The 21,465-nt window shown below is 59.7% G+C and overlaps 2 protein-coding genes across 2 annotated transcripts; both read right to left on the bottom strand.

Moving 5' to 3' along the window:
* Positions 1-76: 76 nt before the first annotated feature.
* On the bottom strand, positions 77-9,595 carry atp6ap1a (ATPase H+ transporting accessory protein 1a). The gene is made up of 10 exons (XM_052009006.1): positions 9,436-9,595; positions 6,194-6,320; positions 4,908-4,982; positions 4,253-4,446; positions 3,530-3,570; positions 2,923-3,008; positions 2,459-2,703; positions 1,925-1,975; positions 1,489-1,723; positions 77-912 (listed from the first exon to the last, which is right to left on the bottom strand). The coding sequence occupies exons 1-10, from the start codon at positions 9,540-9,542 to the stop codon at positions 703-705; spliced, it is 1,371 nt and encodes a 456-aa protein (XP_051864966.1). The 5' UTR covers positions 9,543-9,595; the 3' UTR covers positions 77-702.
* A 2,056-nt stretch (positions 9,596-11,651) lies between these two features.
* On the bottom strand, positions 11,652-20,176 carry tafazzin (tafazzin, phospholipid-lysophospholipid transacylase). The gene is given in 11 exon segments (XM_052008985.1): positions 11,652-13,035; positions 13,736-13,813; positions 14,272-14,324; positions 16,019-16,102; positions 16,271-16,312; positions 16,532-16,612; positions 17,111-17,115; positions 17,294-17,374; positions 18,477-18,522; positions 18,773-18,901; positions 19,501-20,176. Coding segments are annotated over 11 exon segments (825 nt in total). The 5' UTR covers positions 19,610-20,176; the 3' UTR covers positions 11,652-12,918.
* Between the last annotated feature and the right edge of the window lie 1,289 nt (positions 20,177-21,465).

Here is a 21,465-nt window from a genome sequence, read left to right as displayed (position 1 = left end):
AGTGTGTGATGGGACTGCACAGAGGGAGCCTCATCAACACCACCGTTCAGAACCAGGAACCCACTCACCCACCAGATTGGATTGTGACGGAGACTTTTCACTTTTATTGATTCACGTCAAGTTTCACAAGCAGCACAGAATCACAACTTAACACAGAACAGAAAAGCAACCTTGCCGGATCAGACAGTCCCACTGCACAGAACAGCTCAGGGGGGAGGCAGTGCAGACTGTCCAGCACACCACAGACCCACACCTCCTTCCGCAGTAACTGTGTGTCTCTGGCCCATCGACTAGGGAGGGGGCTGCTAAAACATGTGTTTAACCAAAAGAACTATACACACCCATTAAATAATACCACAGTTAAATAGAATTAGCATCCAGTGCGTTTTGAGGGGGGGATCACTGGGACGTCGCAAGGCAGCAGAGGATAACAGCACTGAATGGGGAGAGAGACCCCCCCCTCCCCCCACCATCTCCCACCAGCCCCACGTCCCATCCCAAGGATATCCAGAGTGTCATTCCAACACTGTGGCCCCCAGCGGATCACGACAGGTGGAGGGGAGATAGTTCGTTTTCCCCCGAATAAATCAACAGGATTCATCCTTCCTCCGGATCAGCAGCAAGGAAATTTTGATGGGAAAGGGTGGGGGTCAGTGGGATAGGTTGGACACACAGACTTGATCCTGGGGGTGTGGGAGCCGATCACTCAGTCTGGGGCACGGAGATGGAGGGGCCTTTGGGGTCATCGAAGCGGTCCATGGTCTTCAGGCTGGTCACCATGTGCAGGCCATAGGTCAGGATGAAGACCATCAGCAGGCTGGTGATGAGACCCATCCAGATGGCCGGGGTGAAGAAGCCGGAGCAGTCGCTGGCATATGAGAACCTCATGCCCTTCACGCCGAAGGCCTGGATCTGCAGAGAGGGCAAGACACCAGTCAGGGGCACCACACGCTCCGTTTTATTTATGAAACAAAGATATGTTTCATATCTATATCACAACATCCAATTAGTATACAGAATAACAGATCCTCGGGAGTGGGTTACAAGCTGGGATCTGATCCAGGGGTTCGGGGGGGTGGTGGGGGTTATATATAGAGTAACACATCCCCGGGAGTGGGATGCAGGCTGGGGTCTGATCCAGGGGGGTTTATATATAGAATAACAGATCCCCAGGAGTGGGTTACAGGCTGGGATCTGATCCAGGGGTTGGGGGGGGAGCGGCGGTTTATATATAGAATAACATATCCCCGGGAGTGGGTTACAGGCTGGGGTCTGATCCAGGGGTTCGGGGGGTTTATATATAGAATAACAGACCCCCGGGAGTGGGTTACAGGCTGGGCTCTGATCCAGGGGGTTTATATATATAGAATAACAGCTCCCCGGGAGTGGGTTACAGGCTGGGATTGACACCGGGGATTCAGGGAGGGATCCACGAGAATACACCAGGGTCTGTCACACACAGAACAAGCTCCCCGCCGCTGCCGTTACCTGGAAGTCCTGGAGGTAGAGCTTCCATGTCTGGGAGGAGGAGGTGGAGGAGCGGAGGACAGAGCCGGCCCGCGGATCGTTGGACACAGAGCTGCAGCGGTAGGAGTAGGCGGCCGGTGCGTACACGTCACTGACATTGAAGGCGATGACATCCTTGTCGGAGGTGACCTCCACCTGGTCCAGGGTGAACCAGGGCTGGGCCGACACCCTGTACGACTGGTTGCTCATCTTAAATCTGGAGGGGACGAGAGCAGGGGGAAGGAGTCAGAGCTGAGGTCGAGGGAGGGAGGGGAGCGACCACCAGACACTGGGACTGGGGGAGGAGAGTGAGACACACACAGAGTGGGTGAGGCAGTGATGTTGGGGGTGTCACCTCTCAGTGGGAGCGGGACCACTGGCAGGGATGGGTGTGGAATGCGTTACACAGCGCACTTACACGATCTTCACAGTGCCCAGTTTCTCCACATTGCTGTATTCCAGGACGAGGCTGCAGAGACGGGGGGGGGGGGGGGGGGGGGGGGGGGGGGGGGGGGGGGGGAGAACAGAAAGAAAGCATCAGAGAGCAGCCTCACTCCCCCACCCCCCCCCAATTACCTCCCATCTCCTGTGCCCGCGCCAGGACTGGAAGCTCCCAGCCGCTCCAAACGCGCACAGCAAGCTCCCACAGGGGTGGGGGGGGGGGGGAGGAGGCAGAAGAGAAAGGGGGAAAGCATGTACCCTGTCCCCTCTCTGCCCACAGATGCCGCCGGCAGCCCCTCCCTGTCCCCAGATGCCGCCGGCAGCCCCTCCCTGTCCCCGGACGCCCCCCGCAGTCCCTCCCTGTCCCCGGATGCCCCCCGCAGCCCCTCCCTGTCCCCCGGACGCCCCCCCGCAGCCCCCCCCCCCAGACGCCCCCTGCAGCCCCTCCCTCCCTCCGGACGCCCCCCCCGACACTCCCCCCCCCCCCCCCCAGACACCCCCCGACACCTACTCGGCGGAGTGGTTGGCGCAGGCCGAGCTGTGTAGGGAGACGGAGGCGGAGGGCCCGAAGGTTCGGTTGGTGAGGTCAGCCTCGGACGGCCCCCTCCCCAGCACCAGGCGGGAGGCCCACAGCAGGATGCAGGGCGAGCCACTCACGTTGAAGGCCAGCGGGGGGTGGGGGCCCTCCCGCTCATCCTCCGCTGCCAGCAGCTGGCGGCCGGGACCCACCGGGGGGGCCGACACCTCCCGCACCACCTGCAGAGAGAGGGAGGGGGGAGGTGAGAGGTGAGCACTGGCCGAGGGGGTGGGGGGTAGAGGGGAGTGAGAACTGACGGGAGGGGGGGGGGGGGGAGGTAAGGAGAGGGGGGTGTCGGGCAGAAGGTGTCTGAGTACCAGCGGAGAGTGGACACCCCTCCCCCCCACCAACCAACCCCCCCCCCCCCCCCCACCCCCCCCCCCAACCCCACACCTTACCCGAGACGGTCTGGCAGCAGTGAGGACGGCAGTGAACGGGACCCCATCTTCCTTCAGGACATCCAGCACCTTGCCCAGGATGTTGTCTGCAGGGGCAGCACAGAGCATCATCACCCCGGGGGAAGAGAGGAGGGGAGGGGGTGCGGGGAAGGCGGGGGGGTGGGGAGGGGGATAGTGGTGGGGAGAACAGAAGGCTCCCGGAGACAATTCCCCAAACACAGTTGCTTTTCCAAGGGGAAGGATTCGGAGAGGGACAGTGCAGTAACAGGCCCTTTGGCCCACTGAGTCCATGCTAACCACCAACCAGCCAGATACCACCCCTCACCCACACACCGGGGGCCCCGATTAACCCTCCCCCACCGCCCGTACGCTGTTGGGACGTTGGAGGGAACCGGAACACCCGCATTCACGGGGAGAGCGTGAAAACTCCGCGCAGACAGCGCCGGAGGTTGGAATCGAACCAGTGTCTCTGGAGCTGGGAGACAGTGAATCCACCCACTGCCTCACCAGGGTGAAATCTCCCACGGGGGGAGGAGGGGGACAGGGGGCTAGCATTCAGTGGAGGGAACGAACGGCTGGCGATGAGTGAAAGGAAACACAAACCTACCGTTGGCAGTGAGAGCTTCCTTCGGACGTATCAGAATGGAGCTGAGGGGGAAGCAGACAAGGTGGAAGATGAGCAGATGGATCACAGACACAGCCGCACGCTGAACCCAACGCAGGCAACACCCCCCCCAGGGTCGAGCCCCAACTGGGACGGTGCTCCCCCAGTGTCGATCCGGGAATGAAGGGCTCAACGTTCGAGGAGTGTCTGATGTCTCTGGGCCTGGACTCGCTGAAGTTCAGAAGGATGAGGGAGGGGGGACCTCATTGAAAGGCCTGGACAGAGTGGACGTGGGGAGGGTGTTTCCATCAGTGGGAGAGTCCGGGATCCGAGGGCACAGCCTCGGAATAAAGGGACGTCCCTTTAGAACTGAGATGAGGAGGAATTTCTCCAGCAGAGGGCTGTGAATCTGTGGAATTTGTTGCCACGGAGGGAGGCCTAGACATTGGGTGGATTTAAGGCAGAGATCGATGGTTCTTGATCAGTGGGGGGGGGTTATGGGGATAAGGCGAGAGAATGGGGCGGGAAATCAACATCATCCATGATCAAATGGCAGAGCAGACTCGATGGGCCAAATGGCCTGGTTCTGCCCCGGTACCTTCCGCTCTGATGAGCCCAACACGGCTGGCACTCCCCCAGGGTCGAGCCCAAACCACTAGCCCCCTCCCGCAGAGAGCAGCACTCTCCCACCCCTCCCTCCCTCCCCAGGGGATGCCCCCGCCTTACCCGGAGCTGTAGGGCAGGCGGACGGCCAGCAGCGAGGGACGCTGGCGTTGAGCCGGAGATCGCGGTATGGTCAGTGGGTCCACGTAGAGCGGACTGGTCCCAACACTGGACTGGAGGGAGAGCAGCAGAGAGCTGGTGGCGTGCCAGTCAACCGAGGGCAGGACCAGGGAGGAGGGCGAGGACTCCAGGGCCGCCTGAAAACACAACCACACGAGTGAGTGGTACCGTGCCCCGGCGTTACACCGCGACGGACTCATCCCCGCTGGTATCGTACCCCAGTGTTATATAGTGACAGACCCGTCCCCACTGGTACCGTACTCCTGCATTACACAGCGATGGACCCGTCCCCACCGGTACCATACCCCAGTGTTATACAGGGACAGACCCGCCCCGCCAGTACTGTACCATGGTGTTATACAACGACAGACCCATCCCCACCGGTACTGTACTCTGGTGTTATACAGGGACAGACCCGTCCCCACCGGTATCGTACCCGTGTTACACCACAACGGACCCGTCCCTGCCAGTACCGTACCCCGGTGTTATACGGCGACAGACCCGTCCCCACCGGTACCGTACCCCAGCGTTACACAGTGATGGACCCATCCCTGCTGGTACCGTACCCCAGGCAGGGGGAGAAGCCCCCACTGATTACCTGAAGGTTGGGGAAGGCACTCTCCTGCTTGTTCCCGTAGACCCCTCCGTATACGGTGAAATCATCGACGCTGAGCTGCAGAGAGGCAGATGGAGGGTGAGAGCGCTCGGTGGCCAGGAGATTGCCCGTCGGTAGCAGGGTGACCCTGTGTCTGACCGCCCAGGGTGGGGACAGCAGTCTGACACACAGGCTGCCGTGGGGAGGGGACACGCACTCCTCCCAGAGAGGGGGCGGGGAGAACGATGGGGTCCAACGTGATGGAGGGAGGCCGGAGAGGAGATAGGGCCCTCCAAGGGGCAGAGCACCCTCCACACACCCTGGCAAGGGGTAACTGGGTCTCTCGGGGGGTGTAGTGGAACACGCGCTACTAACGTCAGCAGAGTCTGCCCATTCACTTTGGAAGGACAAACTCCAAGGCGGAGTACAAAGTTAATGGCAGGATACTGGGCAGTGTGGAGGAGCAGAGGGATCTGGGGGTTCATATCCACAGATCACTGAAAGTTGCCTCACAGGTGGATAGGGTAGTTAAGAAAGCTTATGGGATGTTAGCTTTCATACATTGAGGGGTTGAGTTTAAGAGCCACGAAGTAATGATGCAGCTCTACAAAACTCTGGTTAGACCACACTTGGAGAACTGTGTCCAGTTCTGGTCGCCTCATTATAGGAAGGATGTGGAGGCGTTGGAAAGGGTGCGGGGGAGATTTACCAGGATGCTGCCTGGTTTGGAGAGTGTGCATTATGAGGAGAGACTAAGGGAGCTCGGGCTTTACTCTTTGGAGGGGAGGAGGATGAGAGGAGACATGATAGAGGTGTACAAAATACTAAGAGGAATAGATAGAGTGGACAGCCAGCTCCTCTTTCCGAGGGCACCAATGCTCAATACAAGAGGGCATGGCTTTAAAGTAATGGATGGAAAGTTCAAGGGAGATATCAGAGGAAGGTTTTTCACCCAGAGAGTGGTTGGGGCATGGAATGTGCTGCCTGGGGCGGTGGTGGAGGCAGGTACATCGGTCAAATTCAAGGGATTGCTAGATAAGCATATGGAGGAATTTAAAATAGAGGGATATGTGGGGGGAAGGGGTTAGATAGTCTTAGGCGAGGTTTAAAGTTTGGCACAACATTGTGGGCCGAAGGGCCTGTATTGTGCTGTACTGTTCTATGTTCTATATTCTACTACTCGAGGGGTAAGAGGGATGGAGGGCGTGGCTGGGAGGTAGTGTGACTGCTTTGGGCCCCGAGGACAGGGTAGGGGAGACTTGCCAGGGCCCGTGGAGAAAGCTCCTAACCTTGTCCTGAAGGAACAAGATGACAGTCTTGGGGCCTTTCGCCAGGGCCGGATCCAGGTACGAGGCCAGCTGCTGCTGGGAGACGATGTGGCCTCCGTTTGGAGCTGGCCGGGAGCGCCACAGGGAGCTGGGTGGAGAGAGAGAGAGAGAGAGAGAGAGAGAGAGAGCGCACGCGCGAGTGAGGCAACTTACACCGGCACCCAGCTTACCGAATTAAAGCAAACGCTCACCCGAGTTGGACCTATCATGGGAACCTCCTTTAGCTGAGGCAGTTACACGGCACAGCAACAGGCCCTTCTGCCCATCGCGTCCATGCTGACCATTTAACCTAAAACATGGAACAGTACAGCACAGGAACAGGCCCTCGGTGTCTGTGCCAAACACAATGCCAATTTTAACTGATCCCATCTGCCTGCACGTGATCCATGTCCCCTGCCTCTGGAACGTGGCTGTTACATCTGCTTCCACCATACCCGGCACCGTGTCAAAGGCATTCCCCCCCCCCGCCACCTTCAAATTGTGCTCTCTGGTATTTGACATTTCCACTCTGGGAAAAGGAGTCCGACTGTGCCTCTCACAATTACTTCCATCAGGTCTCCCCTCAGCCTCCGCCGCTCCGGAGAAAGCAACCCAAGTCTGTCCGACCTCTCCTTGTAGCTCATGCCCTCTGATCCAGGCGGCGTCCCGGTGAATCTCTCCTGCCACCCCCCCCCCCTCCAAAGCCTCCACACCCTTCCTGTAACTGGGCGACCAGAACTGCACACAATACTCCAGATGTGGCCTGACCAAAGTTTTATCCAGCTGCAACATTACTTAATGACTTTTATACTCAACAGCCCGACTGATTAAATATGCCACACACCTTCTTTACCACCCTATCAACTTGTGTTACCACTTACAGGGAACTGTGGACTTACACCCCGAGATCCCTCTGTACATCGATGCTCCTTAGAGTCCCGACATTTACACTGTACACTTTCCCCTTACATCTGACCTCCCAAAGTGCAACACCTCACACTGGTCTGGATTAAACTCCCTCTGCCATTTCTCTGCCCACATTTCCAACTGATCCATATCCCGCTGAATCCTTTGACAACCTCCCTCACCGTCCACAACCCTAGAGACCGGGAGGGGGTGTAGGGGCCGGAGGGGGTGACAGAGTCGGGGATGGGATGTAGGGGAGGGAGGGGGAGACAGGGAGGGGGTGTAGGGGCCGGAGGGGGTGACAGAGTCGGGGATGGGATGTAGGGGAGGGAGGGGGAGACAGGGAGGGGGTGTAGGGGCCGGAGGGGGTGACAGAGACGGGGATGGGATGTAGGGGAGGGAGGGGGAGACAGGGAGGGGGTGTAGGGGCTGGAGGGCATCAAAGGGACGGGGAGGGGGTATAGGGGAGGGAGGGCGTCACAGGCACGGGGAGGGGGTGTAGGGGAGGGAGGGCGTCACAGGCACGGGGAGGGGGGGTAGGGGAGGGAGGGCGTCACAGGCACGGGGAGGGGGTGTAGGGGAGGGAGGGCGTCACAGGCACGGGGAGGGGGTGTAGGGGAGGGAGGGCTTCACAGGGACGGGGAGGGGGTGTAGGGGAGGGAGGGCTTCACAGGGACGGCGAGGGGGTGTAGGGGAGGGAGGGCTTCACAGGGACGGCGAGGGGGTGAGACGGGGAGGGGTTGACAGGGAGGGAGGGGGTGAGACGGGGAGGGGTTGACAGGGAGGGAGGGGGTGACGGGGGGGTGTAGGGGGAGGGGTGTTGGGGGAAGAGGGTGACAGGGACAGGAGGGGTGTAGGGGAGGGAGGGGTGATGGAGACGGGGAGGGGGTGTAGGGGAGGGTGGAGGTGACGGGGGGAGGGGTGTAGGGGAGGGTGGAGGTGACGGGGAGGGGTGTAGGGAGGGAGGGGGTGACGGGGGAGGGGTGTAGGGGAGGGAGGGGTGATGGAGACGGGGAGGGGGTGTAGGGGAGGGAGGGGTGATGGAGACGGGGAGGGGATGTAGGGGAGGGTGGAGGTGACGGGGGGAGGGGGTGACGGGGGAGGGGTGTAGGGGAGGGAGGGGGTGATGGAGACGGGGAGGGGGTGTAGGGGAGGGAGGGGTGATGGAGACGGGGAGGGGATGTAGGGGAGGGTGGAGGTGACGGGGGGAGGGGGTGACGGGGGAGGGGGTGTAGGGGAGGGTGGAGGTGACGGGGGAGGGGTGTAGGGGAGGGAGGGGGTGACGGGGAGGGGGTGTAGGGGAGGGAGGGGGTGACGGGGAGGGGGTGTAGGGGAGGGAGGGGGTGATGGAGACGGGGAGGGTGGAGGTGACGGGGAGGGGTGTAGGGAGGGAGGGGGTGACGGGGGAGGGGTGTAGGGGAGGGAGGGGGTGACGGGGAGGGGGTGTAGGGGGGAGGGTGACGGGGAGGGGTGTAGGGAGGGAGGGGGTGACGGGGAGGGGTGTAGGGAGGGAGGGGGTGACGGGGAGGGGTGTAGGGGAGGGAGGGGGTGACGGGGGGGAGGGGGTGTAGGGGAGGGAGGGGGTGACGGGGAGGGGGTGTAGGGGAGGGAGGGGGTGATGGAGACGGGGAGGGGGTGTAGGGGAGGGAGGGGGTGACGGGGAGGGGGTGTAGGGGAGGGAGGGGGTGACGGGGAGGGGCGTAGGGGAGGGAGGGGGGTGACAGACGGGAAGGGGGGTAGGGGAGGGAGGGGGTGACGGGGAGGGGGTGTAGGGGAGGGAGGGGGTGACGGAGACGGGGAGGGGGTGTAGGGGAGGGTGGAGGTGACGGGGAGGGGGTGTAGGGGAGGGAGGGGGTGACGGGGAGGGGGTGTAGGGGAGGGAGGGGGTGACGGGGGAGGGGTGTAGGGGAGGGAGGGGGTGACGGGGGAGGGGTGTAGGGGAGGGAGGGGGTGATGGAGACGGGGAGGGGGTGTAGGGGAGGGGGGTGACGGGGAGGGGGTGTAGGGGAGGGAGGGGGTGATGGAGACGGGGAGGGGGTGTAGGGGAGGGAGGGGGTGACGGGGAGGGGTGTAGGGGAGGGAGGGGGTGACGGGGAGGGGGTGTAGGGGAGGGTGGAGGTGACGGGGAGGGGTGTAGGGAGGGAGGGGGTGACGGGGAGGGGTGTAGGGGAGGGAGGGGGTGACGGGGAGGGGGTGTAGGGGAGGGAGGGGGTGATGGAGACGGGGAGGGGGTGTAGGGGAGGGTGGAGGTGACGGGGGGAGGGGTGTAGGTGGGGGAGGGGGCCCGGCCCGAGGGCCCCGCCACTGTCCCTACTTACCCCTCCGTGGACCAGGCCAGCACCGGGACCTGGTCGGTGCCTCGCCCGCCGCCCAGCGCCGACCCCAGGGCGAGAGCCAGCAGCCAGGCCGCCGCCGCCGCCGCCATCGTCCTCCGATATCACCTGACCCACCTTGCCGACAAACCTGTCCTTAATGCGCAGGCGCGGGTTCCCTCACGTCCCGCCCTCTTTTGACACCAGCTTCGTTCATTGGCTGATGTTTCCAACCTCGGCTACCAATTGGACACAGCGCTATGCCAATCATTCCGAGTCCCGCCCTGGTCTGATGGGTGGGAGCAATGCGTGCCGCGCTTCTGATTGGACGGTTTCTTCCCCCACCCTTTTACCGGTGTCAATCATTAGTGGCAACGCCCTTGGCGTGACGTTGCCAACGGTCGGCTCCTCTGATTGCAGGATTCCTCACCCTTCTCCAGTCAGTCACCGCGAGGTCCCGCCTCCTCAGCTGCAGCTTTGCCCGGCGTTTCCCGCTCGAAGTCCGCGGGTTCGAGACCCACCGCCGCCAACATCGCCATCCCCGCCCTACATTCTCTCTTCTCTCCTCTACCATCAGGTAGAAGACGCAGGAGCCTGAGGGCACGAACCACCAGGCTTAAGGACAGCTTCTACCCCACTGTGATAAGACTATTGAACGGTTCCCTTATACAATGAGATGGACTCTGACCTCACGATCTACCTTGTTGTGACCTTGCACCTTATTGCACTGCACTTTCTCTGTAGCTGTGACACTTTACTCTGTACTGTTATTGTTTTTACCTGTACTACCTCAATGCACTCTGTACTAACTCAATGTAACTGCACTGTGTAATGAATTGACCTGTACGATCGGTTTGCAAGACAAGATTTTCACTGGACCTTGGTACAAGTAACAATAATAAACCAAAACCAATACCAAAATGACCTCCTGCAGTGTAAGGAAGTATGGAGTCCATACCAGATCCCATCAATCCCACAGCACCACTGGATGAAGAGTGGGGGCGTGGGGTTGGGATAGTAGGAAGCATCCCCAGTGTGCTAATGCTGATATCCACCCCCTACTATCATCAAGGGTCTTCAACTCTCTCTCTCTCCACAGATGCTGCCTGACCCACTGAGTAACATTCACCGTCCCTCCCTCCACACCCCCCGCCCGACCTGCTGAGGCGGTTGCACTGCCTCTCTCGTTTTCATTCCAGGGAGACAGACGACCTGGGTCACCCTCACCTTGCTGCTTGTGGGATCTTGCTGTGCACACCGGCTGGCACGTTTCCCGGGTTACGGCAGTGAAGGGTGCAACAGGGGTGTCGGGTCGGCGCTGTGACCTCAATTGGAAGGATGCATGAGCTGACCCGGGAGGGCGGTGATGAAGGCGTGACTTCACCGATGAGGAGCGCAAGGCCGCAATGTGGAGGAAGGCGCAAGCCAACATCATCCAAGACCCCTCCCACCCCGGACATCCTCTCTTCTCCCCCCTCCCGTTGGGCTGGAGATACAAAAGCCTCACCAGGCTCAAGGACAGCTTCTATTCCGCTGTTATAAGACTATTGTACGTCACCTAGCGCGATAAGGTGGACTCTTGACCTCACAATCTACCTCGACGTGACCTTGCACCTTATTGTCTGCCTGCACTGCACTTTCTCTGCAGCTGTGACACTTTACTCTGCATTCTGGTATTGCTTTCCCTTGTACTAACCTCAGTGCACTGATGTGATGCAGTAACTGTGTGGATGGCAGGCAGAACAAAGTTTTTCGCTGTACCTCGATACATGTGACAATAAAAATACAATTTACCTCCTGACAAGGTCCTTGACCTCACTGGGAGGGTGCCTGACCTCAACTGTAGCCGAAATCATGACCTCACTGGGGGGCGGGGGGGGTCACTGACAAGTGGGGTGTCCTCACTTAGAGGAGGGAATGCCCCGGCACCCCCATCTGTGCCTAGGGGAGGGCCGTCTGGATGGTGGTTCCAGGTTGTGCGCTTGGTCTTGGTTCTCCTGCAACCTGCTGCCTCCACACTTCAGGAGGTCTGGGGGTGGGAGAGATTCACTGTCGGAACCCTGACCTGCCCGCTGTTCTGGGCTTCCACCCTCCTCCCTCCCTCCCCTCCACTTGTGGACACAGTCTCCCCTTCCCACGAACCAGCATTCACCGTGGCGCAGGGAGACAAGGCTGAACAAAGGAGGTCTGCTTCTTTTTTTAAAAAATGGCATATATTGGATTAAAGGACATAATTGCAATGGTTACTGGAGCAATATTTGTGTGGCTGGCAGCACAGAGCCCCAACCCCTTCCAGCAGCCCTGCTGGCTGCAGTGTATTGGCAGCCCATGTCGATGTTGAGGGGCAGGGCCACAGAGGGCAGAGCCTGGCAGCTGAGGGGCGGGGCCACAGAAGGCGGGGCCTGGCAGCTAGGGCGGGGCCACAAAGGGCAGGACTGGAGGCCAGGGGCAGGGCCACAGAGGATGGGGCCTTGCAGCTGAGGGGCGGGGCCTCATTGACCAGAGCAGTCACCTGACCAGAACGAAGCATGACCTCACTGTCACTGATGAGGAGGTCATAACCTTGCCCATGAGGGGCACGTGACCTTGTTGGCAATGACCTCATTGGGAGGGGCCTCGCCGCTAATGGGATCATGACCTCCTGTCAAGGCCCTTGACCTAATTGGGAGGGTGCATGACCTCACCAGGAGGGGGAGAGAAAATGATGTCATGGTTGGGGGTGAATCCTCACAGAGGCGGGAATGACCTCACCAACATGGAGGGCATGATCTTGCTGCTGAAGGGTTGGGAGCGGACATGATAAGGCAGACAAGAAGGGCGTGGAGGTGACCTCACTGGGAGGAGCTTGGCCTCACCAATGAGGGGGCATGACCTCACTGGGAAGAGAGATGATGTCACAGACAAAAGTGAGTGACATCACAGGGAGGAGATGTGATGTCACTGGTGGGGGTGTGGCCTCACTGGGAAGAGACATGATGTCACAGACAAAAGTGGGTGACATCACTGGGTAGAGGTGTGATGTCACTGACAAAATGTGTGTGTGTGTGACCTCACTGGGAAGAGACATGATGTCACCACAAAAGTGGGTGACATCACTGGGTAGAGGTGTGATGTCATGTGTGGGGGCGTGGCCTCAGTGGGAAGAGAGGTGATGTCATTGACAAGAGCGGGTGACATCACTGGCAGGGGTGTGACCTCACAGGAACGGTCCATCTGCGACCAGAAGCAGGGGGGTGGCTGGGTTAATGTTCGCCAGGTGCTGGCAATGCCCCGTCACCACTGTGATCGAGCTGCGGGGCAATGGGGCAGGAGGAGAGGCTTTAAGCTGACGACCCCGACGGTGCTGTGCAGTCCGAGGGTTCCTCCCCCTCCTTCCTGGAGAGCGGCGAAAAGCGCCAGAAGGAAACAAAAGCCCAGAGCGGAATCTGACCGGATCGGCACCTCGGAGCTCCCCAGCTCCTCCACTCTGCTTACGCTCCCCCAGTCCGGTTAGGGTCTCTCCGGCCGGCAGGCCTGGTGATACCGCTGGTGCGCTGCCTCAGCCAGAGCCTTCAGCTTCCACATCTCGTCCTGGATGAAGTCCGTCAGCGCCTTACGCATCTCCACCTGGGGCAGGGGGAGGGAGAGGACCGAGTGAGGGGCAGGGGCAGGATCTTCACCCCCTCCCGGGGCAGGAGGGCGGCATTCAGTCCCTCGTCAGACCCCCAGCTCCCCAAAGGACGAACGAGGGGAGGGCGGGCAGGAGTTGGAAAGGGCGTGGGAGGGTGGAGAGGAAGGGTGAGGGGAGGGAGGAGGGTAGATGAGGAGCCTGGAGGGTTAGGGGAAATGGGAAGGGGAGGGGTGTAAGTGGGGTGGGGAGGAGGGAGGGTGAGGAAATGTGGAGGGGTAGGGGAGGGGAGAGTGAGGAGGGGGGCGTGGTGTGGAAGGGAAGGGGGAGTGTGGGGGGGGAGGGAAGGATGCTGTAAGGTGAGAGTGGTGGGGAGGAGGGGAGAGAGGGCAGAGAGCAGACACAGTCGAGGCAGGCGAGAGTGGAGGGAGAGGACAGTGGAAAAAGTGTGCTGGAGGGAATGTGCAGGTGACCGGGGGAGAGGGAGGGTGAGAGCGGAGGGGAGGGAGGGGGAGAGAGAGCAGAGGGGGAGCGGAGAATGCGGGGAGGGAAGGAGAGGGCTGGGGGGGGAGGGAGGGAGAGAGAGTGGATGGAGGGGGGGGGAGAGAGAAAGGGGAGGGAGACGGTTGGGTGTTTGGTTCCCCACCAAGAGCCGTGTGTACGAGACGGATGAGGCCCCCACGCACCGCAGAGACTCACCGGGGATCGGTTCTCGGCCCTCAGCCTCTGCACCAGCTGCTCGAGTGTGAAGGGTCTCCCGATGTAAATGGTGATCCTCTGGAGGGAAGAGGGGAAAGAGCGTCAGACCCAGGGCAGACCCCATTCCAGGGAGGTGGGGACCCCCACCGCCTAGGAAAACAAAGGCCTGAGCTGCCTCGGCCTTCCCCGCTGAGGGGCCGAGACCGGATAGTCAGATCTTTCCCCACTTGGTGACGTAGGTCTGGAAACCCCTTGCACACCGCCTGCTCCACTCAGAGGTCTGTGTGCTGGAGGATGTATGTGTGTGAGGGTGTGAATGAACAAGGGTGTGTGTGAGAGAGAGAGAGAGAGAACGTGTAAATGTGCCAGTGCGAGCGTATGCACACTCACCCCCACTCCCCACCCTTCGATGGACCATCCCCAGTCGATGTTCCCCTCCTGCCCTGCGTTGTGTTGGGTGGGGGTGTAGGCACAGCAGGCTACTGATCCCAGGGACAGGGAGGAAACGCAGAGGTGGGGCGTGGTAAGTGACTCACCTTTCCAATGCGGGGGTAGTATGGAGGTTTGTTGGGGAGGACGTCACACAGACCTGAGGGAGGCAGAGAGAAGGGGTTAGGGTTAGACCACAGCTCTCTCCCCTCCCACAGCGCGGCGCTCCCCCCTCACTGCCCGTCCCGCAGCGCGGCACTCCCTACTCACCGGCCCTCTTGAAGCACGGTGCTCCCTCCTCACTGCCCCTCCCGAAGCGCGGCGCTCCCTCCTCTCCAATGGACTCTGTCTACATTTCTCACTGCCTTGGTAAAGCAGCTGAGACCCCACCCACCCTGGACATTCTCTCTTCTCCCCTCTCCCATTGGGCAGAAGATACAAAAGCCTGAAAGCACGTACCGCCAGGCTCAAGGACAGCTTCTATCCCACTGTTATAAGACGATTGAACGGTCCCCTAGTACGATAAGATGGACTCTTGATCTCACAGTCTACTTCATTGTGACCTTGCACCTTATTGTCTGCCTGTACTGCACTTTCTCTGTAGCTGGTACACCTTATTTTGCATTCTGTTATTGTTTTCCCTTGTACTACCTCGACGTATTGATGTAATGAAATGTGTGGATGGCATGCAAAACAAAATTTTTCACTGGACCTCGGTACACGTGACAATAATAAACCAATTTACCGATTTAATTGTACCTGCCTCAGCCACTTTCTCTGGCAGCTAATTCCAGGCACTCATCCCCCTCTGTGTGAAATAGTTTCCCCTCAGGTCCCCTCTTACCCTAAATCTACACCCTCTCTTTTAGACTCCCCTACCCTGCAGCAAAACCTGTACTACCTCAGTGTAACTGCACTGTGTAATGAATTGACCTGTACGATCGGTTTGTAAGACAAGTTTTTCACTGGACCTTGGTACGAGTGACAATAATAAACCAATACCTGTGACCACTGACTTTATCTACGCCCCTCAGCCTCCGTCACTCCAGGGAAAACAGTGCCAGCCTATCCAGCCTCTCCTGATAAACTCAAGCCCTCCAAAATCCTCGTGAATCATTTCTGCACTCCTTCCAGCTGAACAACATCCTTCCTATCAGCTGGGCAACCAGAACTTCACACAGTACTCCAAGTGCAGTCTCACCAACGTCTTGTACAGCTGTACTCAGTGCCTGACTGAGAAGGTCAGCGTGCTAAGTGGCCTTCTTCCACCGCCCTGTCTACCTGTGTCTCCACTCTCAGGGAAACCATGTTGCAGTACATCGAGAGCTCTCTGTTCCACATCACTCCCCCAGGGCCTTGTCATTCGCCAGAGGAACTCAGCGGGTCAGGCAGCATCTGTGCAGGGTTTCACCCTGAAACACGGACAATTCCCTTCCCCACACGGGTTGCTGCCGTGACCCGCTGAGTTGCTCCAGCGGATCGTTTGTAGCTCCAGATTCCAGTGGCTGCGTTCACTCACTGTACAAATCCCCGCCCTGGTTTAACTTCCCCGAAAGGCGTTCACTTGGACTTGTCCGAGTTAATTCCGAGCCGTGTTTGTTCCTGAGCGAGTGTGTTGAAGCTGGTGCAGGAAGGTGAGGGAGTGTGCACTCTCTCCCGCCCCCCCAGGTGCTGCTCAACCCGCTGAGGAACCCCCCCCCCCCCCCCCCCCCCCCAGCACCTGAGTGAACGAACAACACACGCCACTGACACTGGCCGGCGACTGGGGGAGGGGGGACTGGGACCGAGGGAGGGTGCGGAACTCACTTACCCTACCCACCACCTTCCGCCCCCCCCCCCCGCCCCCAGCCCCACCCCCAGGCCCCTGGACTTACCCAACGTGCCAGAGCGGGATGATAATAGGATTCAGGGAACACTCAGAGATCAGCCTGCCGATTCCTGGAGAGAGAAGCCCCGAGTCAGCTGCAGCCGGTCAGCGCGCACCCCCCACCCCTCCACCATCGCGGGCTCGAGATGCTGAAAGGGCCTCCTCCCGTTCCTGCCTGGCAGGCTCAAGAGGGGCCGAACAGCCTCCTGCCCTTGCGTAGCCCAGGACAGGACACTCACCCCACTTCAGCCTCATGAATTCCTGGGTCATGTTCACCTTCCCTGGAATAAGGACAGGTCAGAGTTAGTGACAGAGGCAACAATGATCAGTGGGCACCCCACAGAGCTCCCGCCAGCACTGCACTGGAGGGGGCCGCTGGGAGCAGGGGGGCTTCCCCACCCTCTCCTGGGCCCGTGGGCAACACCGTCTCAAGCAGAAACTCTTGCCGAGGGAGGGGTGGAGAGTGGGGGGCGAACAAGGCTCCCGCTTCCGGAGCTTACCTTCTGGGAAGAAGTGCACCCAGTCCCCGTGGTTCAGTTTATCCAGCAGGAAGTCCATGCCCTTCTGGTAGACCCCATCACCTGCACAGGAGACACCAGGGTGAAGGGAGGGCAGGGAAGGACCCGTGTTAAAGCCGGGGGGAGGGGGAGGGGGGTCAGAGAGCCCCATCAACTGATGCATTCCCACTGGTGTTAATCCCCCTCCCTCACACCGTCCCTCAGTGACCCCTCTCCCCCAGTGCCCTGTGTCACTGACTGTATCCCCACTGATGTTAATCCCCCTCCCTCACACCATCCCTCAGTGACCCCTCTCCCCCAGCGCCCTGTGTCACTGACTGTATCCCCACTGATGTTAATACCCCTCCCTCACACCATCCCTCACGTGACCCCCTCTTTCCCCCATACTGCCAGCGCCCCGTGTCACCGACTGTCATCTTATCCCAATGATCGTCTTAATCCCCCCTCACTCACACCGTTCCCTCCAGTGACCCCCTCCTTCCCACCGCGCCCCCGTCACTGACTGTAATCCCCACTGGACGTTTTAATCCCCCTCCCTCAACACCGTCCCTCACAGTTGACCCCTACTTTCCCGCAGCGCCCCCGTGTTTTTCACTGACTGTATTCCCCACTGGACGTTAACCCAGGCTTTCCCCTTCACACCGTCCCTTCAGTGACCCCTCTTCCCCCCGCGCCCTTGTGTCACTGGACTGTTATACCCGCTTTGACGTTAACCCAGCTTTCCCTCACATTTACCTCTTGCACACAGGAACCACCAACTTCCCCCAGGCTGAAAAACGTGAATGCAATTCTTTGGTGAAACAGATGTCGGCAGCAGAGGGAGTCCTGAAATTGGGAAAGATTCAGGATTTAACCGATGCCACAAGGTTGTGACCCTGGGATACAGAGTCTACCTACACCACACGACATGACTGTCGTGGATCCCCAGGCCCTGTCATCGACCTCCCATCCCTTCCTGGAGACAAAAATATCCTATTTGCGCCCTGTGTCTGACCCCGGGAGTGTGTGACGGGACGGTGTCGGAGGGAGCTTCACCCTGTGTCTGACCCCGGGAGTGCTGTGACGGGACGGTGCGGAGGGAGCCTTCACCTGTGTCTGACCCCGGGAGTGTTTGACGGGACGGTGCGGGGGTAGACTCACCCTGTGTCTGACCCGGGAGTGTGGACGGGACGGTGCGGGGGAGCTTCACCCTGTGTCTGACCCCGGGAGTGTGTGACGGGACGGTTGCGGAGGGAGCTTCACCCTGTGTCTGACCCCGGGAGTGTGTGACGGGACGGTGCGGAGGGAGCTTCACCCTGTGTCTGACCCGGGAGTGTGTGACGGGACGGTGCGGGGGGAGCTTCACCCTGTGTCTGACCCCGGGAGTGTGTGACGGGACGGTGCGGACGGGAGCTTCACCCTGTGTCTGACCCCGGGACGTGTTGTGACGGGACGGTGCGGAGGGAGCTTCACCCTGTGTCTGACCCCGGGAGTGTTGTGACGGGACGGTGCGGGGGAGCTTCACCCTGTGTCTGACCCCGGGAGTGTGTGACGGAACGGTGCGGGGGGAGCTTCACCCTGTGTCTGACCCGGGTAGTGTGTGACGGGACGGTGCGGGAGGGAGCTTCACCCTGTGTCTGACCCCGGGAGTGTGTGACGGCGACAGTGCGGAGGGAGCTTCCACCCTGTGTCTGACCCCGGGAGTTGTGTGACGGGACGGCGCGGATGGAGCTTCACCCTGTGTTCTGAACCCCGGGAGTTTGTGATGGGACGGTGTTGGAGGGAGCTTCACCCTGTCTCTGACCCAGGTGTGTGTGATGGGACGGTGTGGAGGGAGCTTCAACCTGTGTTGACCCCGGGGGGTGTGTGATGGGACAGTGTGGAGGGAGCTTCACCCTGTGTCTGACCCTGGGAGTGTGTGATGGGACGGTATAGACAGAACACTCACCATCTCATCTGCCGAATTCTCCACAAGTGCTTCAGCTCCAGGACACCTGGAGGGGACAGAAAACAGGTTGTAAGGAGGACCGTCAGTCGGCCGATGGATGGATGTCCAAGAGACAGTGACCACCCTTCACCCAGGGGACAGTCCCACACAGGGAGCAGTGATATCATCAGGAGCAGATGGATCTCCCACTCAGAGGGATTTTTGCAACTCTGCACATCATGTTAATTCCCAATGGAAGCAATGCTTTGGAAGAAGTGGGGTGTGGGGGAAGGGACAACCTGTGCCTCGCTCCTCACCCCAGATGTGTGGGTCATCCATGCAGGACTGATGGTTGGCAACAGTGATGAGTGGCTTGTCCTGTGGACGTTGTTCGATCGCCTCGTACAGGGCCTCCTTGTTGTGCACCAGCAGCCTGTTCATGTATTCTGCAGGGAAAGCAGGGCGGAGGGAGAGAGATCACCTTACAGAGAGCCAGCACCATCTCCCAGTGTCGTACAGCGACGGACCCGTCCCCGCCGGTGCCGTTACCCCGGTGTTATATGGCAACAGACCCGTCCCCGCCGGTACCGTACCTCAGTGTTATACAGCGACGGACCCGTCCCCGCCGGTACCATACCCCGGTGTTATATGGCAACAGACCCGTCCCCGCCAGTACCGTACCTCAGTGTTATACAGTGACGGACCCGTCCCCACTGGTACCGTACCCCAATGTTATTACAGTGACAGACCCGTCCCCACCGGTACCGTGCCCCGGGTGTTACACGGTGACAGACCCGTCCCCACCGGTACCGTACCCCGTGTGTTACACAGCGACAGACCCGTCCCCACCTGTCCTCCCTCCCCTCTCGTTCCTCTCCCCCCCCTTGTCCCGTCCCTCCCCTCGTTCTCCCCCCTCTCATTTTCCCCCCCTCCCTCCCCTCTCTCTTCCTCCCTCCCTCCCTCCCCGTCCTTTGCCCCGAGGGGGACCCAGTGAAGGAGCTCCCCACCCCTGGGGAAGATGCCCCCACGTCCCCCACATACTCACTGGTCCAGACCCGGCTGTAGATGCCCACCAGCCCCGTCACCAGAGCGCTGCTGAGCATCCAGCTCAGCCCCTGGCGGCTGGGGAAGGGCCACTTCACGTCCATGGGCATGGCGCCGGCGGGACGGCGGGTCCCCGGGCCCGAGCGCTGACCCGCCGCGGGCCGGCGTCCGAGCGGTGGACGGGGCTGGGGGCGGGGGTCAGAGGTCACACCCAAAGAAAGGCGCCAACCCGGGCTCCCCGCAGCGGCTCCGACCCGGCGCCCCCGCCGAGGCGGTCCCCCGGCGAGGCGGTCCGTGAAGCTCCAGCCAACCCCGAGATTCCGGAGCCCCGGAATCCGGGAATCCCTCCTCCAACGCCCGGTGCTGAGCGAGCCTCAGACTGTCCTGACACCAAGGCGGGCGGCTCCCAAACCCAAAGGGGAATTGCTGGGAGGCTGCAGGCAGCTCAGGCTGGGAAAATACAGCAGGCAGCTCTATGTGGCTGCAGGGAAATCTCCTCCCTTAGACATTTAACATCCTTGCAATGTTAACAATCCTTTTTTTTGACAAAACAAAAGAAAACCCTCCCCTCAGGGGTGCAGCTGGGGATAGAGAATCAGGTGCCGAGCTCTGCCAGGGCTGGATACCCCGACCAGGGCGGGTCCCAGCACCAGAGCCCGAGGCTTCACTCTCCCCCCTTCAATCGCTAGGCCGGAATCACCAAGGCGACGGCTCCCTGCGCGGCGCACGCATGCGCGGGGCCCCACTGCGCTCTGGGAAATGTAGGCAGAGGGGAGAAGGAGGGGGAGAGACTACAGAAATTAATTTTAAATATATCAGGGTGAAACAATTTGGATTGTTATTGATGTGATTTAATTAAAAGGGGGTTTTGTTTCAAAAATAAATCACAAAATCTCCAGCCTGGGGTGGGGAGGCGAGAGGACGCCGAAGGGGGTTCTGGGAATTGTAGTCCACTGGTTGTGTCCAGGGCTCTTGACTGAGAAGTCCAAGTCCAAGTCGAGTTTACTGTCAGGTGAAGTCCATGTGTGCACAGGGGCAATGAAACACCTGCCTGCAGCAGCACCACAGGTCCTTAGTGTCTTGTAAGCTGCATTCACCAGAAAAACAGAAATTAAACTTCAATTCTGCCCATTGCTGGGGCGCATTGCAACAGCCCTCATTGTACCCAGCTTTCTGAGTCAAGCAGCGTCCAAAAAAAATCAACTTAAACTCAATTGTTCTTCTCAAGGGATTAGGAAATTATCAGATGGGTAAAATACTCCCCTCGGGCAGGAGGTACAGAAGCCTGGAAGTCCCGCACACCACCAGGTTCAGGAACAGCTGCTTCCCCTCGGTTCTCGAACCAGCCGACACAACCCTAATCAGTACAGCAGCACCGTGATCGTTTTGACCTACAATGGACTTTCTTTTTCCAACTGTGCTCTTTCTTGTATAATTTTGTATAATTAGAACATAGAAAACCTACAGCACAATTCAGGCCCTTCGGCCCACAAAGCTGTGCCGAACATGTCCCTACCCTAGAAATTACTGGGCTTACCCATAGCCCTCTATTTTTCTCAGCTCAATAAACCAATCTAACAGTCTCTTAAAAGACACTGCCATATCCGCCTCCACCACCGTTGCTGGCAGCCCGTTCCCCGCACTCACCACTCTCTGAGTAAAAAACTTACCCCTGACATCTCCTCTGTACCTACTCCCCAGCACCTTAAACCTGTGTCCTCTTGCGGCCATCAGTTCAGCCCTGGGGAAAAGCCTCTGACTATCCACACGATCAATGCCTCTCATCATCTTATACACCTCTATCAGGTCCCCCCTCATCCTCCGTCGCTCCAAGGAGAAAAGGCCGAGTTCACTCAATCTGGTTTCATAAGGCATGATCCCCAATCCAGGCAGCATCCTTGTAAATCTCCTCCATAATTCAAATGTTTTTCTTGTGAACATTGCAGATCTGATGTTATGTGCCTGT

The sequence above is a fragment of the Pristis pectinata genome, chromosome 43, assembly GCF_009764475.1.
Source record: "Pristis pectinata isolate sPriPec2 chromosome 43, sPriPec2.1.pri, whole genome shotgun sequence".
NCBI classification, from domain to species: domain Eukaryota; kingdom Metazoa; phylum Chordata; class Chondrichthyes; order Rhinopristiformes; family Pristidae; genus Pristis; species Pristis pectinata.
The sequence above is the reverse complement of the archived record's forward strand: the minus strand, read 5'-3'. Positions and strand labels throughout refer to the sequence as shown.